Source organism: Moschus berezovskii, chromosome 12 (assembly GCF_049115385.1).
Source record: "Moschus berezovskii isolate FMDL1 chromosome 12, NW_MosBer_1.0, whole genome shotgun sequence".
Classification (NCBI taxonomy): domain Eukaryota; kingdom Metazoa; phylum Chordata; class Mammalia; order Artiodactyla; family Moschidae; genus Moschus; species Moschus berezovskii.
Window position 1 is genome coordinate 30411195 of NC_142471.1, and position 17094 is coordinate 30428288.

The window sequence follows — 17094 nt, forward strand, 5'->3', positions numbered from 1 at the left end:
TACTATTTCACCCGGACCCTCCATTCACATCTCAGAGTCAGTAGGGGATTTCTTTGGAAGGGGCGGGGGGCGGTGAAGTTCCGGGACGCCACCATTCCCGCCAAACCCTTCAGGAACCAGGTCTTGGCGCGCAGTCCCGGACCAGTCTCAGGCGGACCCCAGTAAACTGCGAAGGTCTGACACCGCCCCCCCGCAATCTCCGCCAGGGCAAAGCAAACCGGGCCCAATCGCTGGGCTCCCATTCAACATACCCTCCTCCTCGCTGTACCCCATTTCTTCCCACTTATTTCTCGGCGTAGCCCGGTCTCTTTTTCCAATTCTGACTCCCCATAACCATCTTGCTCCCAACACACACACCCTTCTATGTTCCTGCCCCTGCCCCTTGAACCCTTCTACACCCGGGTCCCTCCCCCTTGGACCTCGCGGCAGCGCCAGCCCTTCCCGCGTGCCCTGGGGCAGACCGGCGCCCTGTCCTTATAACCACTGGACCTGGGTCCCACCCAACACGTCACACGAGGGCCCATTTCTCCCGCGACCCGACCTTCCCCACCCCCTCCCGAGGCGCTACCCCCCAGCACCCTGTTACCTCCGGCCCCGCCCCCCTGAGGGTGTCGCACTCACCGCTTCTGCCGCCGCATCCTTAACCGCCGCGGCTGCTATAGCTACGGGGAGCCAAGGCAACCAGCTCTCGCGACAGTTTCCACAGCTACGGCGAGAACAGCCGGGAAGAGCCTCTCGCAAGAAAGTAAATGAGTCAGGCTCGAGACGGCTAAGTATATCTCGCGATAGTGTTGTGTAAAATGGCGGCTGTAAGGCGCTTCGGGGGTGGCCCGGAAAGGTTTGGAGGTGGGCGAGGGCGGGGAAGGATCTTGAACTGGCGGGAGAGTCGGAAAACTATTGTAGGTAGGACGCAGGAACGGTCCCATCTGAGGAAAGTTAGTATGGCGAACCCTACACTGGAATAACTTTAGGGATATGGCCGTCATTTCCCAGTGCCTCAGACTTGGAACAGTGTCACCTTTAAGTGAAGTTCCGTCTTCCTGGTATTTTCTTTTTGCGTGCCCAGTAGAGATGGAGTGAGCAAGCCAGAAATTGACCTTTCCATATCTTCGTTAACCTTTCTTCAGGAAATTCATCCGTTCTTCCCCTACCCTGGGTTTGTGAAGGACATTTGACTAAACAGAAATGTTTATGTTTATATACTGGTGCCCTGCGCCCATCAATTCTCCCTACCAAAATAGGAAATAAAGGTTTGTTGTTGTTGTTTTTAATCTAGCATAAGCACAGGTGTTTGGATGAGGAAGGGGGCCGCGTTGGTGTGTGATCTGAACTTTGCAGTTGTTGCTTGCCACCCTGTAGGCACATCCTTAGTTGATGACTCTCAACACCGTTTTAAGGGCTTTCTCTCCTGATGGCTCAGACGATAAAGCAGCTGCCTGCAATATGGAAGACCTGGGTTCGATCTCTGGGTCAGGAAGATCCTCTGGAGAAGGAAATGGCAACCCACTCCAGTACCCTTGCCTGGAAAATTCCATGGATGGAGGAACCTGATATGCTAGTTCATGGGGTCGAAAAGAGTCAGACACGACTGAGCGACTTCACTTTCCTTTCCTTTCTCTACTCTCAGAAAGCTGTGAATGCAGACTAAGTAGGATCTGGAACAGAAGATGGATATATAAAGAACGTTGTTCAGTGAGAATAAAAGGAATAAAAGTAATAAGTGGAGAATTCATTTTCTTCTCTTCAAACCCCTGAATAGCTCTCATAATCTAGACCAGTGCTGTCCAGTAGAAACATACTGTGAGCCATAACATGCAATTTAAAATTTGTAGTAGCCACATTTTTTTAAAGTAAGAAAAATGAAATTTAGTAATCCACATAATCCAACATATTCAAAATATTTCGACATGTAATCAATATTTTTAAATTTCTAAAAATATTTATTTGGGGCTGCATCAGTTCTTAGTTGCAGCACATAGGATCATCCTTGCAGCATGCAGGATTTTTTGTTGTGATGTGCAGATTCTTTGTCTGAGGGCCTGGGCTTCTCTCTAGTTGTGGTGCTGCCCAGGTTCAGGAGCACACAGGCTCAGTAGTTGCCTGTGGACAAGCTTAGTAGTTTCAGCATGAGGGATTGTCTCTAGTTATGGCCCACCAGCTCCAGAGCAAGTGGGCTCAGTAGTCCTGCAGCATGTGGGATCTTAGTTCCCCAACTAGGGATCCAACTGGAGTCCCTTGCAGTGGAAGAAGTTTCTATTGGAAAGCTCTAAACCCTGTACAGGAAATGGCAACCCACTCCAGTGTTCTTGCCTGGAGAATCCCAGGGACGGGGGAGCCTGGTGGGCTTCCGTCTATGGGGTCACACAGAGTCGGACACGACTGAAGTGACTTAGCAGTAGCAGCAAACCCTGTACTAGATAATGCATTATCTGAGTGACTTTGCTGCTGCTAAGTTGCTTCAGTCGTTTCTGACTCTGTGCGACCCCATAGACGGCAGCCCACCAGGCGCCCCTGTCCCTGGGATTCTCCAGGCAAGAACACTGGAATGGGTTGCCATTTCGTTCTCCAGTGCATGAAAGTGAAAAGTGAAAGTGAAGTCGCTCAATTGTGTCCAACTGTGCGACCCCATGGACCACAGCTTACCAGGCTCCTCCGTCCATGGGATTTTCCAGGCAAAAGTACTGGACTCGGGTGCCATTGCCTTCTCCATCTGAGTGACTTTAAGAGCACAGTATTATGGGCATGTGGTTTATGTAAAAGAACCCTTGAAGTTGCTAATTCAAATGACTGCAGAGCCTAGGTCACTGACAATAAAAGATGACCTGGTGTAAAACATTAGGTGGTAGTGGAGGCTAGGGCCCACTAAAGAGTACAAGCTTCTATTTGAAAGGGAGGTTTCCCGAAGCCATATGAAAAACAGCATGGAAATTCCTCAAAAAATTAAAAATAGAGCTACTATATGATCCAACAATTCCACTCCTGGGAATTTATCTGAAGAAAATGAAAATGCTAACTAGAAAAGATATATGCACCCCTATGTCCTTGATAGCATTATTTACAGTAGTTAAAATTTAAAGCAACCAAAGTTCCCACCAATAGATGAATGGATAAAGAATGTGATACATAAATATTATATATATAATGTATATATAATGGAATATTACTCAGACATAAAAAAGAATGAGATCTGGCAATTTGTAACAACTTGAACGGACGCAGAAGGCATTACACTGAGTGAAATAAGCCAGACAGAAAGACAAATACTGTATGATTTCACTTATGTGTGAAGTCTAAAAAACAACAAATGAGCAAACATAAACTAGAAGCAGTTACAGGTACAGAGAAAAAACAGGTGGTTGCCTGACAGAAGGGTGGTGGGGAGAAGAAAGACAGGTAAGGGAGACTAAGTAACAAACTTCCAGTTGCAAAATAAATGTCACTGGTGTGAAATGTACAACATAGGGAATACAGTCAATAATTGTGTAATATCTTTTTATGGTGATGCTATAACTAGACTTACTGTAGTGATAATTTTGAAATGTATAGAAATATCAAATCACTATGTTGTATAACAGGAACTAATAGTGTTGTAGGTTAATTACAGTTCAAAGATAAACTCGTAGAAAAAGAGATCAGATTTGTAGTTACCAGAGATAGGGAGTTGACAGGAGTGGGAATTGGATGAAGGTAATCAAAAGGTACAGACTGCCAGATGTAAGAGGAATATGTGCAACCTGATAAATGATTAACACTGATGTATGTTATATATGGAAGTGGTTAAGAGAACAAATCCTATGAGTTCTGATCACAAGGAAAAAAAATTTTAATAAAAATAAAGGAATTCAAAACTCTTCTGAATTTTAGAACACAATGATGGCAAGCAGAAGATGTCTATAAGCAAAATGGACAGCTAAATCTTCTACCAGAATGTGGCCTCTGTGAACTGTGGCATTCATACGAATGAAACATTTTTGATGAAAAGATGTTTTAACACAATGTCCAGGCAAAGGGATAGCGAAACCAAAATTGAGGATTTGACTAGATTTCTGGCTAGATCCAAGTGTGCACTTTAATACATTAAACCACCACTGCAACTTCTAATAATAATTTGATTTCTATGCAGACTTTTCTACTAAGAAGATGGCAAATAGATGGAGAAACAGTGACAGACTTTATTTTGGGGGGCTCCAAAATCACTGTAGATGGTGACTGCAGCCATTAAATTAAAAGACACTTACTCCTTGGAAGGAAAGTTATGACCAATATTAGCATATTAGCAATAGACATATATAATAATGTCTATTGCTAATAGACATATATTAGCAATAGACAGGAGAAGGCAATGGCAAGCCACTCCAGTACTCTTGCCTAGAAAATCGCATAGACAGAGGAGCCTGTGGGCTGCAGTCCATGGGGTCGCTACTAGTCGGACACGACTGAGCGACTTCACTTTCACTTTTCACTTTCACACATTGGAGAAGGAAATGGCAGCCCACTCCAGTGTTCTTGCCTGGAGAATCCCAGGGACGGCGGAGCCTGGTCAGCTGCCGTCTGTGGGGTCGCACAGAGTCGGACACGACTGAAGCGACTTAGCAGCAGCAGCAGCAATAGACAGCATATTAAAAAGCAGAGACATTACTTTGCCAACAAAGGTCCGTCTAGGCAAGGCTATGGTTTTTCCAGTAGTCATGTACAGATGTGAGAGTTGGACTATAAAGAAAGCTGAGCGCTGAAGAATTGATGCTTTTGAACTGTGATGGAGAAGACTCTTGAGAGTCCCTTGGACTGCAAGGAGATCCAACCAGTCCATCCTAAAGGAGATCAGTCCTGAGTGTTCACTGGAAGGACTGATGCTAAAGCTGAAACTCCAGTACTTTGGCCACCTGATGTGAAGAGCTGATTCATTAGAAAAGACCCTGATGCTGGGAAAGATTGAAGGCAGGAGGAGAAGAGGACGACAGAGGATGAGACGGTTGGATGGCATCACTGACTCAGTGGAGATGAGTTTGAGTAAACTCTAGGAATTGGTGATGGACAGGGAGGTCTGGTGTGCTGTAGTCCATGGGTTCACAAAGAGTCGGACACTACTGAGCAACTGAACTGAACTGAACTAAGAAGATGATGTCTCAACCAACCTGGGCTCCCTGTAAATTAATAGGTACATCAATATTTCAAATATTCTGAGATTGGAAAAATTAAATTTTTAGGTTTTCAGAGCTGTGGACTATTAGGCCTAGGCATTTTTTACCTCAACTTTAAGGCTAGGCATTTAATAATTATTTTATAGTTGACAGGGAACTCTCTTTGTCACCTGAAATTTCCTATTTGCTTTTGTATCTCTGATGCCTGATAATAGTACATGGTATTATATAGTAGGCATTCAAGAAACATCTGCTGAAGGAATTAGTCCTTAACTTTTGGGGAGGGCTCACAGACTTCTTTAAAAAAATGTTTTTATTTTTAAATTTTTTTATTGGCTGTGCGAGGTCTTAGTTGTGGTATGTAGGGTCTAGTTCCCTGACCAGGGATTAAACCTGGGCCCCCTGCACTGGAAGTGCAGAGTGTTAGCCACTGGACCACCAGGAAAGTCCTTTACAGACTTTTAAACATGAGAATCTGATAAAAGTTACGAACCTTTATTCAGGTCCTATCTGTGCCCTGCCCATCCATATTCCCTCAGCCTATCCTAGAGTTCACTAAAGCTTTGGCAGACAAATCCTATACAACTCCATAGCTTTCTACTTTAAACACCTGAGTATTTTCCTTGCCTAGAAATGTCAGCAGAGTTAACATTCCCCATAGCAATCTATAACCAATGAGATGGGATTTGATAGCTAAATATTCCAATTTCTACCCCTCCTCAGTGAGGCAATTCTAAAGTATGTTTTACTATAGTGTTTCTCAAAATTTACTAACACATAAAAATCACCTGGAGAGATTAGTAAGACATAAATTCTTGAATTTCCATATTTTTTGGCCAGAGTTTGCAGGATCTTAGTTACCCAACCAGGGATCAAACCCAGGTCCCTGGCAGTGAAAGCATCATATCTTAACCCCTGGACAGCCAGGGAATTCCCTTGAATTTGTGATTTTAATCAAACTTCTGGGAGAAAATGATACTGCAAGTCCATGGACCACACTTTAACATTTTTTCTCAGAGAGTTGCCAGTGAGAATCAGCCCCATTTGCCCAAAAGATATTTATTGGCCTTCTTCTCACTCCCTAACACTGCTTAGATTCTTGGATCACCTCCCAAATTTACTAATTGCATCCAAATCTTTGTTTCAGTGTCTACTGGGGGGAAATCCAAACTATGACAACCCTTCTTAGAAAAATGCATATAGAAATAGTTTTGTGTATTACTTAGAAGTATGGCTCCCTTGTAGCTCAGCTGGTAAACAATTGCCTCCAATGAAGTAGACCTAGGTTCAATCCCTAGGTTGGGAAGATCACCTGGAGAAAGGAAAGGCTACCCACTCCAGTATTCTGGCCTGGAGAATTCCATGGACTCTATAGCCCATGGGGTGGCAGAGTCGGACACAACTGAGCGACTTTCACTTTCACTTCACTTTAGAATTATGAATCCTCTGAATCTGAAATTTATTTAGGTTGTAAAGGAAAGTGACCAGAGTAAATATCATGTGACTCTAGGTCCAGGAAAACTGAATGAGTCTAGGCAGAGTCTGGGAACTTATTATAATCATTAATGGCTCATGGAATGAACTGAATTCAGCCAGCTCTCCTTAGAAGTTACTTCCCCAGATCCTAGTAAGTCATCTCTTTATTTTTCTTGGTCTGCATCAAACTCTTATTTTGTGAAACATAAATCTGGGACTCTAAAGAAAACCCACACTGGCTTCCCTGGTGGTCCAGTGGTAAAGAATCTGCCTTGCAATGAAAGGGACACCAGTTCGATCCCTGGTTTGGGAACATACCACATGCCTGGGAGCAAGTAAGCCCGTGCACCACAACTGCTGAGCCAGTGCTCTAGAGCCTGTGAGCCACAACTACTGAGTCTGTGCGCTGCAACTACTGAAGCCTAAGTGCCCAGAGCCTATGTTCTGCAACAACAGAAACCACCTCAACTAGAAGCCCACACACAGCAATTAAGAATAGTCCCCGCTTGCTGCAACTAGAGAAGGCCCAAGAATAGCAACAGTGACCCACCACAGTCTAAAATATAATAGTAATAAATAAATATTAAAAAACTTGAAAGAAACCCCATGCTTGAAGTCAATACAAAGAGTATTGTTACTCATTCCTATTGGACTTTGATGGTTTCTTCCCAATCATAGTGCTTTCTGGACACAATGGCAGTTGCCCCTATGACCCAGAGATCACTTCTTGATGTTTTCACACAGAGCCAGGCATACCATAACTGCAGCTGGTTTCTCCCACTTCCTTCTCAATTCCAACATGGCTCCCTATTCTACTCCATCCTTTCAGGAACCTGTAACCCTTGATGGATATTCCTAAGCTCACCCTGGTGTCATCTGGAATTCTTGTGACATGCTCTCATTCTGTGATAACTGGATAATCTTGATTATCCCAGTTTCTAATCAGCTACATAAAGAGAATTAACATCAGGGTCACCGACGCCTAACTTCCTAAACACAGCACAGAATTACTTCTTAGCTTTGCCCACACAGGTGCCAGCACATGTGTTTGTGCTGATTGTCTTATTACTACTGAATAAGTATGTCTTTGTATCCACCTATGAATGTGGTTTGGTGGGTGTGGATATGAGTGTGGGTATGTAATCAGAACTCAGGTCTAGTCTTGAAGTCTGAATAATGAATGTATGGTATTTTACTTTAATTAGTCCCTGTGCATTGTTAGCCTCAGTTTTTGTCTGCCCTCAAATATTAGAGGAAGAATGAGTTCATTTCCTTGAAGTTTATTAACTGTTACTGAAGGCAGAACAAATTCCATAAAAGAGCAGGTTCCATACAGAGCAGTGGAAGGGGAGCTCTGAGTTGATAAGAAAAGATGCTTGGAGTGGGGACTTCGAGTGGAAGGTGAAAAGAAAGATCTTTCCTTGCTTTTTCCCTCCATTCCCACAAGGATCCTGGATTTTCAGTGGGGGTATCCTGCTCAGCATTCCCTCTCCAAAATGGAACCAGAGAGGGGAAACTTGATACAAAGTAGAGGTGGAAACACCTCACAGCTCCTCTGTTTCTCCATCCAAGGGGATGCTAATATCCACATTGTAGTCTACAGGCTCCCCTGAGCTCAGCCAGGGAATAGGGGTTCGATTGAAAGAAGGCCTGTTGGAGAGGTTCTGGTTGTAGAGAACTAGGGGTTCGCTCAGCAAGGGCCCAAGGTCAAACTTGGGCATCTGGAAGGTCATGCGTTTGGAGGCCTTCTCATATCCACCGTAAGGCATTGCTGTCCTGAAAAGGAGAAACATGATTTTATTAAAAACCTGAACAAAAGAAAAATTTGTCAGTGAAATGTTACCCTGTTCGGAGGATGGAGAAGTCTGTGAATTCTAGTTTAAGATCACTTCTGCACTGCTTTTTCTTTTTCTCCCTTAGTAATCCATTCCACCTTCTGGTTTGCTTGTTTCCCCAAGGCTAATAAAGAGAAAAGTAGTCTAGAGGGTACTAAATAGTCTCATGGATAGCTGTGATCCAAACCAGTCACATTTCAGAGAAATTGACACCAAGCACTACAGGCCCAAGGGTCTAAGATCACCTTCAATTATAATGTAGAGACCTCCCTCAAAACCCCTACCCCACCTCCAGTGGATAATGTGTGCCCTAAATGAGAAGAATTAACATTTCCTGGAAAATCCAGGCACCTCAGGACCAAAGGGCTTCCCTGGTAGCTCAGCTGATAAAGAATCTGCCTGCAATGCAGAAGACCCTAGTTTGATTCCTGGGTCAGGAAGATCTGCTAGAGAAGGGATAGGCTACCCGCTCCAGTATTCTTGAGCTTCCCTGGTGGCTCAGCTGCTAAAGAATCCACCTGCAATTCAGGAGACCTAGGTTCAATCCCTGGGTTGGGAAGATCCCCTGGAGAAGGGAATGGCTTCCCACTCCAGTATTTTGGCCTGGAGAATTCCATAGACTGTATAGTCCATGGGGTCCCAAAGAGTCAGACACAACTGAGCAACTTTCACTCACTCACTTAGGAGCAAAAGCATTTCTCTAGTGCTTCCCTGTCCTGTTTTCACACAGTCTAGAGAAATGGCAACCCACTCCAGTGTTCTTGCCTGGAGAATCCCAGGGACGGGGGAGCCTGGTGGGCTGCCATCTATGGGGTCACACAGAGTTGGGCACAACTGAAGTGACTTAGCTGCAGCAGCAGAGAAGCTTAGCTCCAAAAGGATAGATATTTGAGCCTTATTAAAGTAGGGTATAGAGCTTCCCTGGTGACTCAGACCGTAAAGAATCTGCCTGTAATGCAGGAGACCTGGGTTTGATCCCCAGGTGGGGAAGATTCCCTGGACTAGGTGGACTAGGGAATGGCAACCCACTCCAGGATTCTTGCCTGGAGAATTCCATGGACAGAGGAGCATGGCGGGCTACAGTCAATGGAGTCACAAAGAGTCACACAACTAAGCAACTAACACTTTCACTGCACGTTTTACTTCAAAGTAGGGAATAAAGAAACAGAATCTTCAATAATAGTATAATAACTTTGTGTGGAACGTAATCTATAAAAATACTGTGTCATTGTTGTACACCTGAAAACAATATAATGTAAGTCAACTATACTTCAATGAAAAAAGAAAAGAGAAATAGAATTCTATTACAAGGACAGTAATGAAAATTATAACTTTGAATGAACGGACCCCCCCAAGAGGCCTTTACATGTGTGTAATATATTATTCCCATTTCACAGTCAAGGCAACCAAAGTTCAGAAGTAGGGTTACTTTCCCACATAGCTAATAACAATGAACCAAAATTGAGATCCTGCCTCCTAGCGAATTTTTCCTTCATCATACCATGCTGTTTCTCTGAGCTAGAGTGAAAAGAGCAAGAGCCTTCAATTAGGGCCCCCATATTTACTCCTACGCCTCCTCAGTCTTCTTCTGAAACATCTGAACCAAAGTCTCCATTCCAACTAAGGACCTGTTTCCATACACTGGAATGCATCAGGTTTCTTTCTCATCCCCCTTACCTGTTGAAGGACTTATACTTAGGGAGTTCAGCTTTGGCCCCGTAGGCCAGCAGGTCGATGCCAAGTTCCACTTTCTGCTGGGGGTCAACTCCCATGGCTTTCTCCCATGGGGAAATATAGGTCTTAAACACAGTGATATGTTTTCCGTCTCCACCTGCCTGGTTGTCTGGCAGCCGAGGGAGAGAAATAGTCAAATGATAGCAGTTAGGAGGAAATGGAAATCAGTCTAGAGCTCTGTACTAGAGAAGTCGCTAGGGGCTGGGGACCAAAGGTGAAACATGCTAGTAATTGTTTATAGTTTGCGAAACCATGATAGCCTGGAGTCAGATATGTGATGGATGAGAGAAAGGCGACTGAGAGATAGGACTTCTGGGTGGAATAGACATGTCTCTGTATGTCTTCTGGACCCAGAAGACCCATCAAGATATCTCAACAGGCCTCTCCTGCATCCAACACCCAGTCCAGCCCTCATTCCTAGGGATTTCTCTGCTTTAGGGACCAGACACTTGACTCTTGGGTGAGGATACTTGCCTGTTCCTGTCTCGCCAACCCCTGCTGTGCCAGCAGCACCTCCTCTGCCCGCATGGCCCCCAGGACCACCTGCACCCCCAGATCCAGGGCCAGAGCCAGACCCAGAGCCCTGACGATGGTGTTGCTGGTCAGAGCCATACTGCCCGGCAGAGCCACTTCTCCCTGCCTGGCCTCCACCACTGCTCTTGCTGTAGGAGAATCCCTGGCCAGCTGTCCCCAGCTGTCCCCCCACTGTGGGAATGAACTTCTGGAAGTGATCCTGAAAAGAAAGGACACAGTAAGGTTAGCAATGGGCACAGAATACCATAGCAAGTATGAAGTGATCAGAGACAATGGCCAACTCAAAGATGCTGAATCCTCTGAGACTTCCCAATCCACTAGATGTTAGTGGATAAACCTGACTGAGAGAAATTAAACTCTCCTTAAGGGATACAACCCCTTTGACTCAGTTCTTCGAATTACATCTAGGCTAGAGGCAAGTTATTGTCCAAACTCCCCTTTCCCATCCTTACCAATGCAAAAAGGATCAAGACTTCTGTTCCACTAAAATTTAAGAGATTGGGTTTGGCATGGAGAACCCAGCCTTAATTTGAGGAACTAAGGAGATCTCTGCCTCTCTCCCACCATCTTGTGTAACAGGTAAAAGGTGTGTCTCTTCCTCTTCCTTCCTCCTTTTGGTGCATAGCGAACCAGGACTTCCTGACAGTGAAACTGTAGTGGGTAGGGGGAAGGGTGGCCCAAAGGGCAACACTGGATTCATCCCCAAAGCCTAAAAATAACCCTGCCAACTCCTTCAGGAGGCTCTCCTGGCCACCCACCACGCACACCCCCACGTTCCACCCAGTGTAACCAGACACAGGCAGGGAGGAGGGCTTTTGGCCTCCTAAAGTTAGATATGGCCGGCTCAGCAATTTTGTTCTGCTCATACATATGGGCCAATGGCAGACACTCCTGCCCCTGGCCCCATGTAGGCATCTATTTTCACTCTCCCCTGGCTGCTTGGGGAAGATGGAGGGGTAAGAAAGGAAATGGAGAAGATCCCCTCCTCCCCAGCTGTAACATCTTGTGCCTGGTCCCTCTCCAATTCCTACTTCTCTTTGGAGAATGACCCTGACTAAGGGATGTTGGGCCTTAATGGATGGTTTCAGTCCCTGCATCTATGGCCCTTAGACTGACCCTTTAAATAAAAGAATGGCTCAAGAAGAGATGACTATAAAAATTCACTTATCTCTTTCTAGGGTTGCCAGATTTTTGCACACACAAAAAAATCACAGGATACCAGTTAAATTTGAATTTCAGATACACAACAATAGTTTTTTAGTACAAATATGCCTATGTATTGCATGGGACGTATTTAGATATAAGAAAGTATCCATCATGTATCTGAAATTCCAATTTAATTGGGTATCCTGTATTTTCTAATTTAATTTTTATGTCTCAAATATTTCATGGGACACATTTATACTAAAAAATTATTGTGTATCTGAAATTCAAATATCTTCAATTTTTGTTTCTTTTTTGACTGTGCTGCGTGGCTTGTGGGATCTTAGTTCCCCAACCAGGAAGAGAATCCAGGCCCCTGGCAGTGAGAGCACCAAGTCCTAACTACTGGACCACCAGGGAATTCCCTAAGTGTCTTCCATTAAAAAAAAAAAAGTTACATCCCAAATATTGTGTGAGATATACTTTACAAAAAAACTATTTTTGTGTATCTCAACTTTATCTATATTTTTGTAAATGAAGTAGAATTGATTTATGTGTAGATTATATACCATTTAAAGGCATTATAAAATATTGGCTTTATTTCCTGTGCTGTAAATATATCCCTATAGCTTGTTTAGTGTGTATCTCAAATTTAAAACATAGGACTGGGCATCCTGTGTTTTATCTGGCAATCCTATCTTTAATACTTAACCATACTGGGGAGGAATTTTCTCCCTGAAGGTGTGGTACTTCTCACCCTGCTTCACCGGCTCTAAGATACAAATTTAGTTTCAGGGGTGGGTCGTAATTCACCCTGCATCTATTGGAGGCATGCTATATCTGAGGGGTTAATGAGTTTATAAATTTGCAGGGAGGGGAGGTTGATAATATTTTGGAAACTCTGGGCCTGCCCAGAAGCTGTCAGAACAGGCACTAGGCTTCGAGAGTTATAGAGTTCTGAACTCACCATTGAGCTGTCAGAGAAGACATCAGGGTGGTTTTCATAGATAAACTTCTCCACACGCAACTGCCTCAGTTTGAACATCTTGGAGCCCCGGTTAGTGAGCAGTGACAGCTCCTCCAACATCACATCCCTTGGGACACTGATCTTCTTGCCCAGGTTCAGGCCCGAACTCTCTTGTCCACCTTTCAGGAAAGTGGGGAGGCAGAGACAAAGGAAAGAGAAAAGTGGGGTTTTCTAGTTCCAAATGCAGCACCATTCACAACAAAGTGTGTGTGTGTGTCCCAATAGAGATCACTGAGGGAAGCAGATGCTGTCTCTGATGTCTGGTTAAATTCTGTCTAGTTTATGAGGGATTTTGATTTCCTGAGTTTGGAGTTGGAGAGAACGCATGCCAAATGGGGCACAGAGGGGCCGAAGGGGGAATACTAAAGTGGCGTGGAGAGGGTGCATGGCATAACAGAGGTATAGGGTGCAAGGCAAAAGAGTACAGAAACGTCATAGGTGGAGAACATTGCGGAAGCCATAGCATGGGGGGAGCCCAAAGGCCACCTCTAAATATAGACTCCTGTCTCAACTCCTTTCCCTTCTCTTCCTGTCATAAACTCTGGCTGCAAACAGCCTCTCGGCATTAGGAGAGCTCGTCTACGCCCAGGAAAAATGCCCAAGGAATTTCCCATTTTAAGTGCTCAGACAAAGCTCCTTAGCTCTGGGGAAAGAGGTAAGGACATTAAGCACTTATTGAGACCTTACTCTGTGCCAGTCTGCATCACATATATTTTCTCCTCAAACACACCTCATTGACCTGTGGGTCCTGTTGTCTTGGACCTGTGCTGGGTAACATGGCAGGGATATTACTGTCTCAGATTACAAGGTGAAAGGGTGGAAGGGGGAGTAGTCAGTGTTGAATTCTTTCTTGTTCTTTCTTCCCCCCGACCCCCGCAAACCCCACTACCACCCCAATTCCTCTTGTCTCTTCATATCTCTTCACCTTAAGACATATACAAGCTTATGATATTTCTGGAACTCTTGGGCCAGAGATACTCTTACTAAGAAGTCCCATACTTGGTAGGTGTGAACATGCCATACCTCCAGTGAGTTCCATGATCAACTTGCTGGATTTCCTCTTCTTATTGGGGGCTGGGGTCCCTGAGAGCGGCATTGTGGAGGTGGATGGAGCCTGGACAGGGTGGGAAGGGGAAGCTGAAGGATGGACAGGGTCTAAAGTGAGTGTCTCCAGTAAGGTGCTGCTTAAGGACTTCAGGAAAAACATTTCATTAGATTTTTCAGAGAAAAAGACTTCCCTGGTAGCTCAGACAGTAAACAGTCTGCCTGCAGTGCAGGAGACCTAGGTTTGATCCCTAGGTCAGGAAGATCTCCTGGAGAAGGAAATGGCAACCCACTCCAGTATTCTTGCCTGGAAAATCACATGGACCATGGACAGAGGAGCCTGGCGTGCAACACCCCATGGGCTACAACTCCCATGAGAGTCGGACTGAACTGAGGGACTAACACACACACACAAAAGGTGAAAACCCATTGCTTTATGGCTTCTCTTCTCAGGAAGCAGAGCAGAAAGTACAGATGCACCCCCTGTTCCTACCTTCTACCAACCTCTGTTCAGCTGTTTTACACAGAGATGGTGCAGGGTTTAGGAACACAACGTATGTTGGGAATAAAACAAATTACAGGTAGGGCAATGCACCCAGATTTCATTGGTTTGGCATGGTATAAAGTTTTTATTTGCATGGGGCTCTCAGTTTGGGGCTGTCATTCCAAGCTCTGGTCTCTCAGTTTTCCCCAAGCCCCAGGGCAGGGGTGGGGAGGTGGGGTTGGAGCAGAAAAAATGTTCTGCCAGCATTAAGGAGATCCAGCCAAAAACATTCTCCATAGGATGAAGAGGTTATTGCCCCCACCTTGGGCCAGCTGGATCATGGCCTGGGAGGTCACAGCACTGCTCCTGCTCTCTCAGTCACTCCCTCCCACCCCCCAGCTCTGACTGGACCCTAGAACCAGAGTGCAGAGGGAGGTCAGGGGACATTTGAACCTTGATGCATATCAATTCAGCAATATCACAGCAGCAGGAAATTCAGGGAGGACAGAAACATAATCATAGGACCTGGCAGTAGATGGGGACAAGCTGGAAAAAGATACAAATTCCAGCCCCTCCTTCACAGAAGCTGGGTCTCAGCAAAATGCTCTCTTCTGCTGAGTCCAGTCTCACAACACACCTGCAGTCCTACTCGCTCAGTGGGGTCTGCTGCAGCTGGAGCCCAGGAACTGCTAAATGGACTTTCCCTGTACTCCTCTCAGCCCCAACTAGGTTCTTATTTTCCATCCAGCCTCTCAGTCTCCACCCCGCTGCCCATTTCTTCAGTGCCTCCCCCAAAATCTCCAGCACCGCCCCCACCCTCTGGAGTGCTTCTCCCCACAACTCTCTGTGGCTCCCCTGAACTGGACAACTGGGGAATGAGTATAGATGGAGGAGGGGGCAGCTCCCCTGGGATCAAGGGTCACTATTACAGACACAGACACAGCAGTGAACAGAAGGCGCTCCAACCCCTTGGGCCATCAGCTGGAGACTTACCGGCTGTTCAGGCGGTGGTCAGCTCTCCCTGGGGTCCAGCAGCTCCGGAGGACTGAGCTGCTGTGACTAGAGAACCCGAGCTGGGCAGGCGTGGGGGCAGCACTGGCAGTGGGGGAGGGAGCATGGTTATTAATAGAGATGATGAGCGCAAGCAGCTCAAATGGCACGGGGGGTACTGAGACCCTGCAACCAAGATCCCGCCCTCCTTGCCCAGAGGCTTGGGAAGGGTAGGAAAAGCCTTTGGAATTCTCCCACTGAGCTGTCTGAGCCAAGGATCACTCTGCCCAGGGACTCCCCTTCCTTGGCACCTAGAGGCTCAGATCCAGAGAAGTACTCAGGGAGAAACTGAAAACTGAGAGGGAGAGAGGAAGCAGGCAGCAAGCGGTGGAGAGGAATTCGGAGTGGGAGAGAGAACCAGGAGAACGTGTCTGGAGAGCCATGCAGAGGCAATGGGTGCATCTTGGGGGTGGGAAGGCTTAAGATGCTATGTCTGGAGATGGGAATTTCTGTCACAATGCACGTTCCTAGATAAGCTGGTCTTTATTCTGGGAGGGCCAGATCTTAGCAGGATAAGGGACCAAATTAACCAAATCCAGTGCTTAGGCTGTCGGGGATGATGTGAGGCAAAACTTGAGCCAGTTTCCTCATTTTTACCCCCATTTGCTGTTGGGGTGCTCAGTTCAGCCTGCTCAGAGGACAGATGTCACTTCTCCCTGGATAGATATCCTTCTTCCTGAGAAGGACGTGGAGGCTTCTGACCTGCCAGGGCTTTACTCTCTGAGGTTCCTACTTGGAATTTTCTTCAAAAGGAACACACACCCCATGGGATCTGGACTGTCCCATTCACACTGGTCTAGAGAAGCCTCTGGGTGGGACACAAGCTTGAGAGCCCCCTGGAGCGAAGTCTGCCATTTGCCTGAGCCCTTTCTCAGTAGCTGCAAGAACATCCTGGATCCTCCGTCTTCTGCTCAGGTTTTGCAACCAGCCGCTTCACCTCTGCTGTAGCCACCACCATGCTGTGGCTGCCTTAGGAAGTGGCTTCTGTAGCTCCCAGAATACCATTTTCTCCCTCTGTGAGCTATCCACTTTTCCTGACCACATCCTTTTCCCATCCTGAACTTTATAGGTTCAGGTTAGGGGCCCAAAGGTCACCCTGCTCCCCTCTACTTGGCCTCTGACCAAACCGGTTTAGCCTCCAGATACCTCATCTTTTGTCCTTTTTCTTTCCTAACCCAAAAAAGCAGTTAGATAAAAAAACATAAGTAGCAAAAGGTGATTTTGTCATCATTACCATCCTCCCCTCAAAACCCAACCAAAATTTTGGTCTTCTATGATTGAGTACCTAAAACTACTATGTGAATGAAGACAGAATATGTATTGTAGGCTTTCTGAGACCTTCCTTTGGAATTCTGCGTGTGTGCATGCGTGCATGTTCAGTCCCTTCAGTCATGTGCGACTCTTTGCGACCCCATGCCCTGTACCCCTCCAGGCTCTTCTGTCCGTGGGATTTTCCCAGCAAGAGTATTGAAGTGGGTCATCATGCCCTCCTCCAGGGGGATTTTCTGAGAGGCTGCTTACTTGTGACAGGATCAGGGTCATAGGCCTGGTTATTGGCACAAATCTGCCCCCTGCTGGTAAAACTGGGGTAATAGACCTTCCCTTCTCAAAAGTCTAAGTCTAGCC

General features: G+C 45.8%; 2 protein-coding genes across 13 annotated transcripts in view; both read right to left on the minus strand.

The window, feature by feature from the left end:
• USP54 (ubiquitin specific peptidase 54) overlaps window positions 1-776 on the minus strand; it is a 141843-nt gene extending 141067 nt beyond the window's left edge. For 8 of the 11 annotated variants that reach the window (XR_008685801.1, XM_088841988.1, XM_088841986.1 and 5 more), the window contains exon 1: window positions 622-776. The gene's annotated coding sequence lies outside the window, so the exon portion shown is untranslated. Of the gene's footprint in view, window positions 1-251; window positions 358-621 lie in introns of those variants that run through there. The other 3 variants (XM_088841983.1, XM_088841981.1, XM_088841991.1) reach the window with 3 other exon arrangements.
• Window positions 777-7877: 7101 nt separating this feature from the next.
• Window positions 7878-15565, minus strand: MYOZ1 (myozenin 1). Of its 2 annotated transcripts, none has more exons than XM_055425446.2 (6): window positions 15412-15565; window positions 13914-14027; window positions 12831-13009; window positions 10661-10919; window positions 10130-10295; window positions 7878-8393 (listed from the first exon to the last, which is right to left on the minus strand). In XM_055425446.2, exons 2-6 carry the CDS (start codon window positions 13984-13986, stop codon window positions 8162-8164), a joined length of 909 nt encoding a protein of 302 aa, XP_055281421.1. In that variant the 5' UTR covers window positions 13987-14027; window positions 15412-15565; the 3' UTR covers window positions 7878-8161. The 2 variants fall into 2 exon arrangements, with proteins under 2 accessions (XP_055281421.1, XP_055281420.1); XM_055425445.2 differs by having other exon boundaries at window positions 13914-14004; window positions 15412-15550.
• Window positions 15566-17094: the final 1529 nt, after the last annotated feature.

Excerpts from the sequence above, each read along its gene's own strand:
- MYOZ1 (XM_055425446.2), bottom strand. The coding sequence starts at position 13,986 with ATGCCGCTCTCAGGGACCCCAGCCCCCAATAAGAAGAGGAAATCCAGC. Across the intron at positions 13,010-13,913 it reads GATCATGGAACTCACTGGAG|GTGGACAAGAGAGTTCGGGC; the intron begins GTATGGCATGTT and ends CTTTCCTGAAAG. Across the intron at positions 10,296-10,660 it reads GGTTGGCGAGACAGGAACAG|ACAACCAGGCAGGTGGAGAC; the intron begins GCAAGTATCCTC and ends CTCGGCTGCCAG.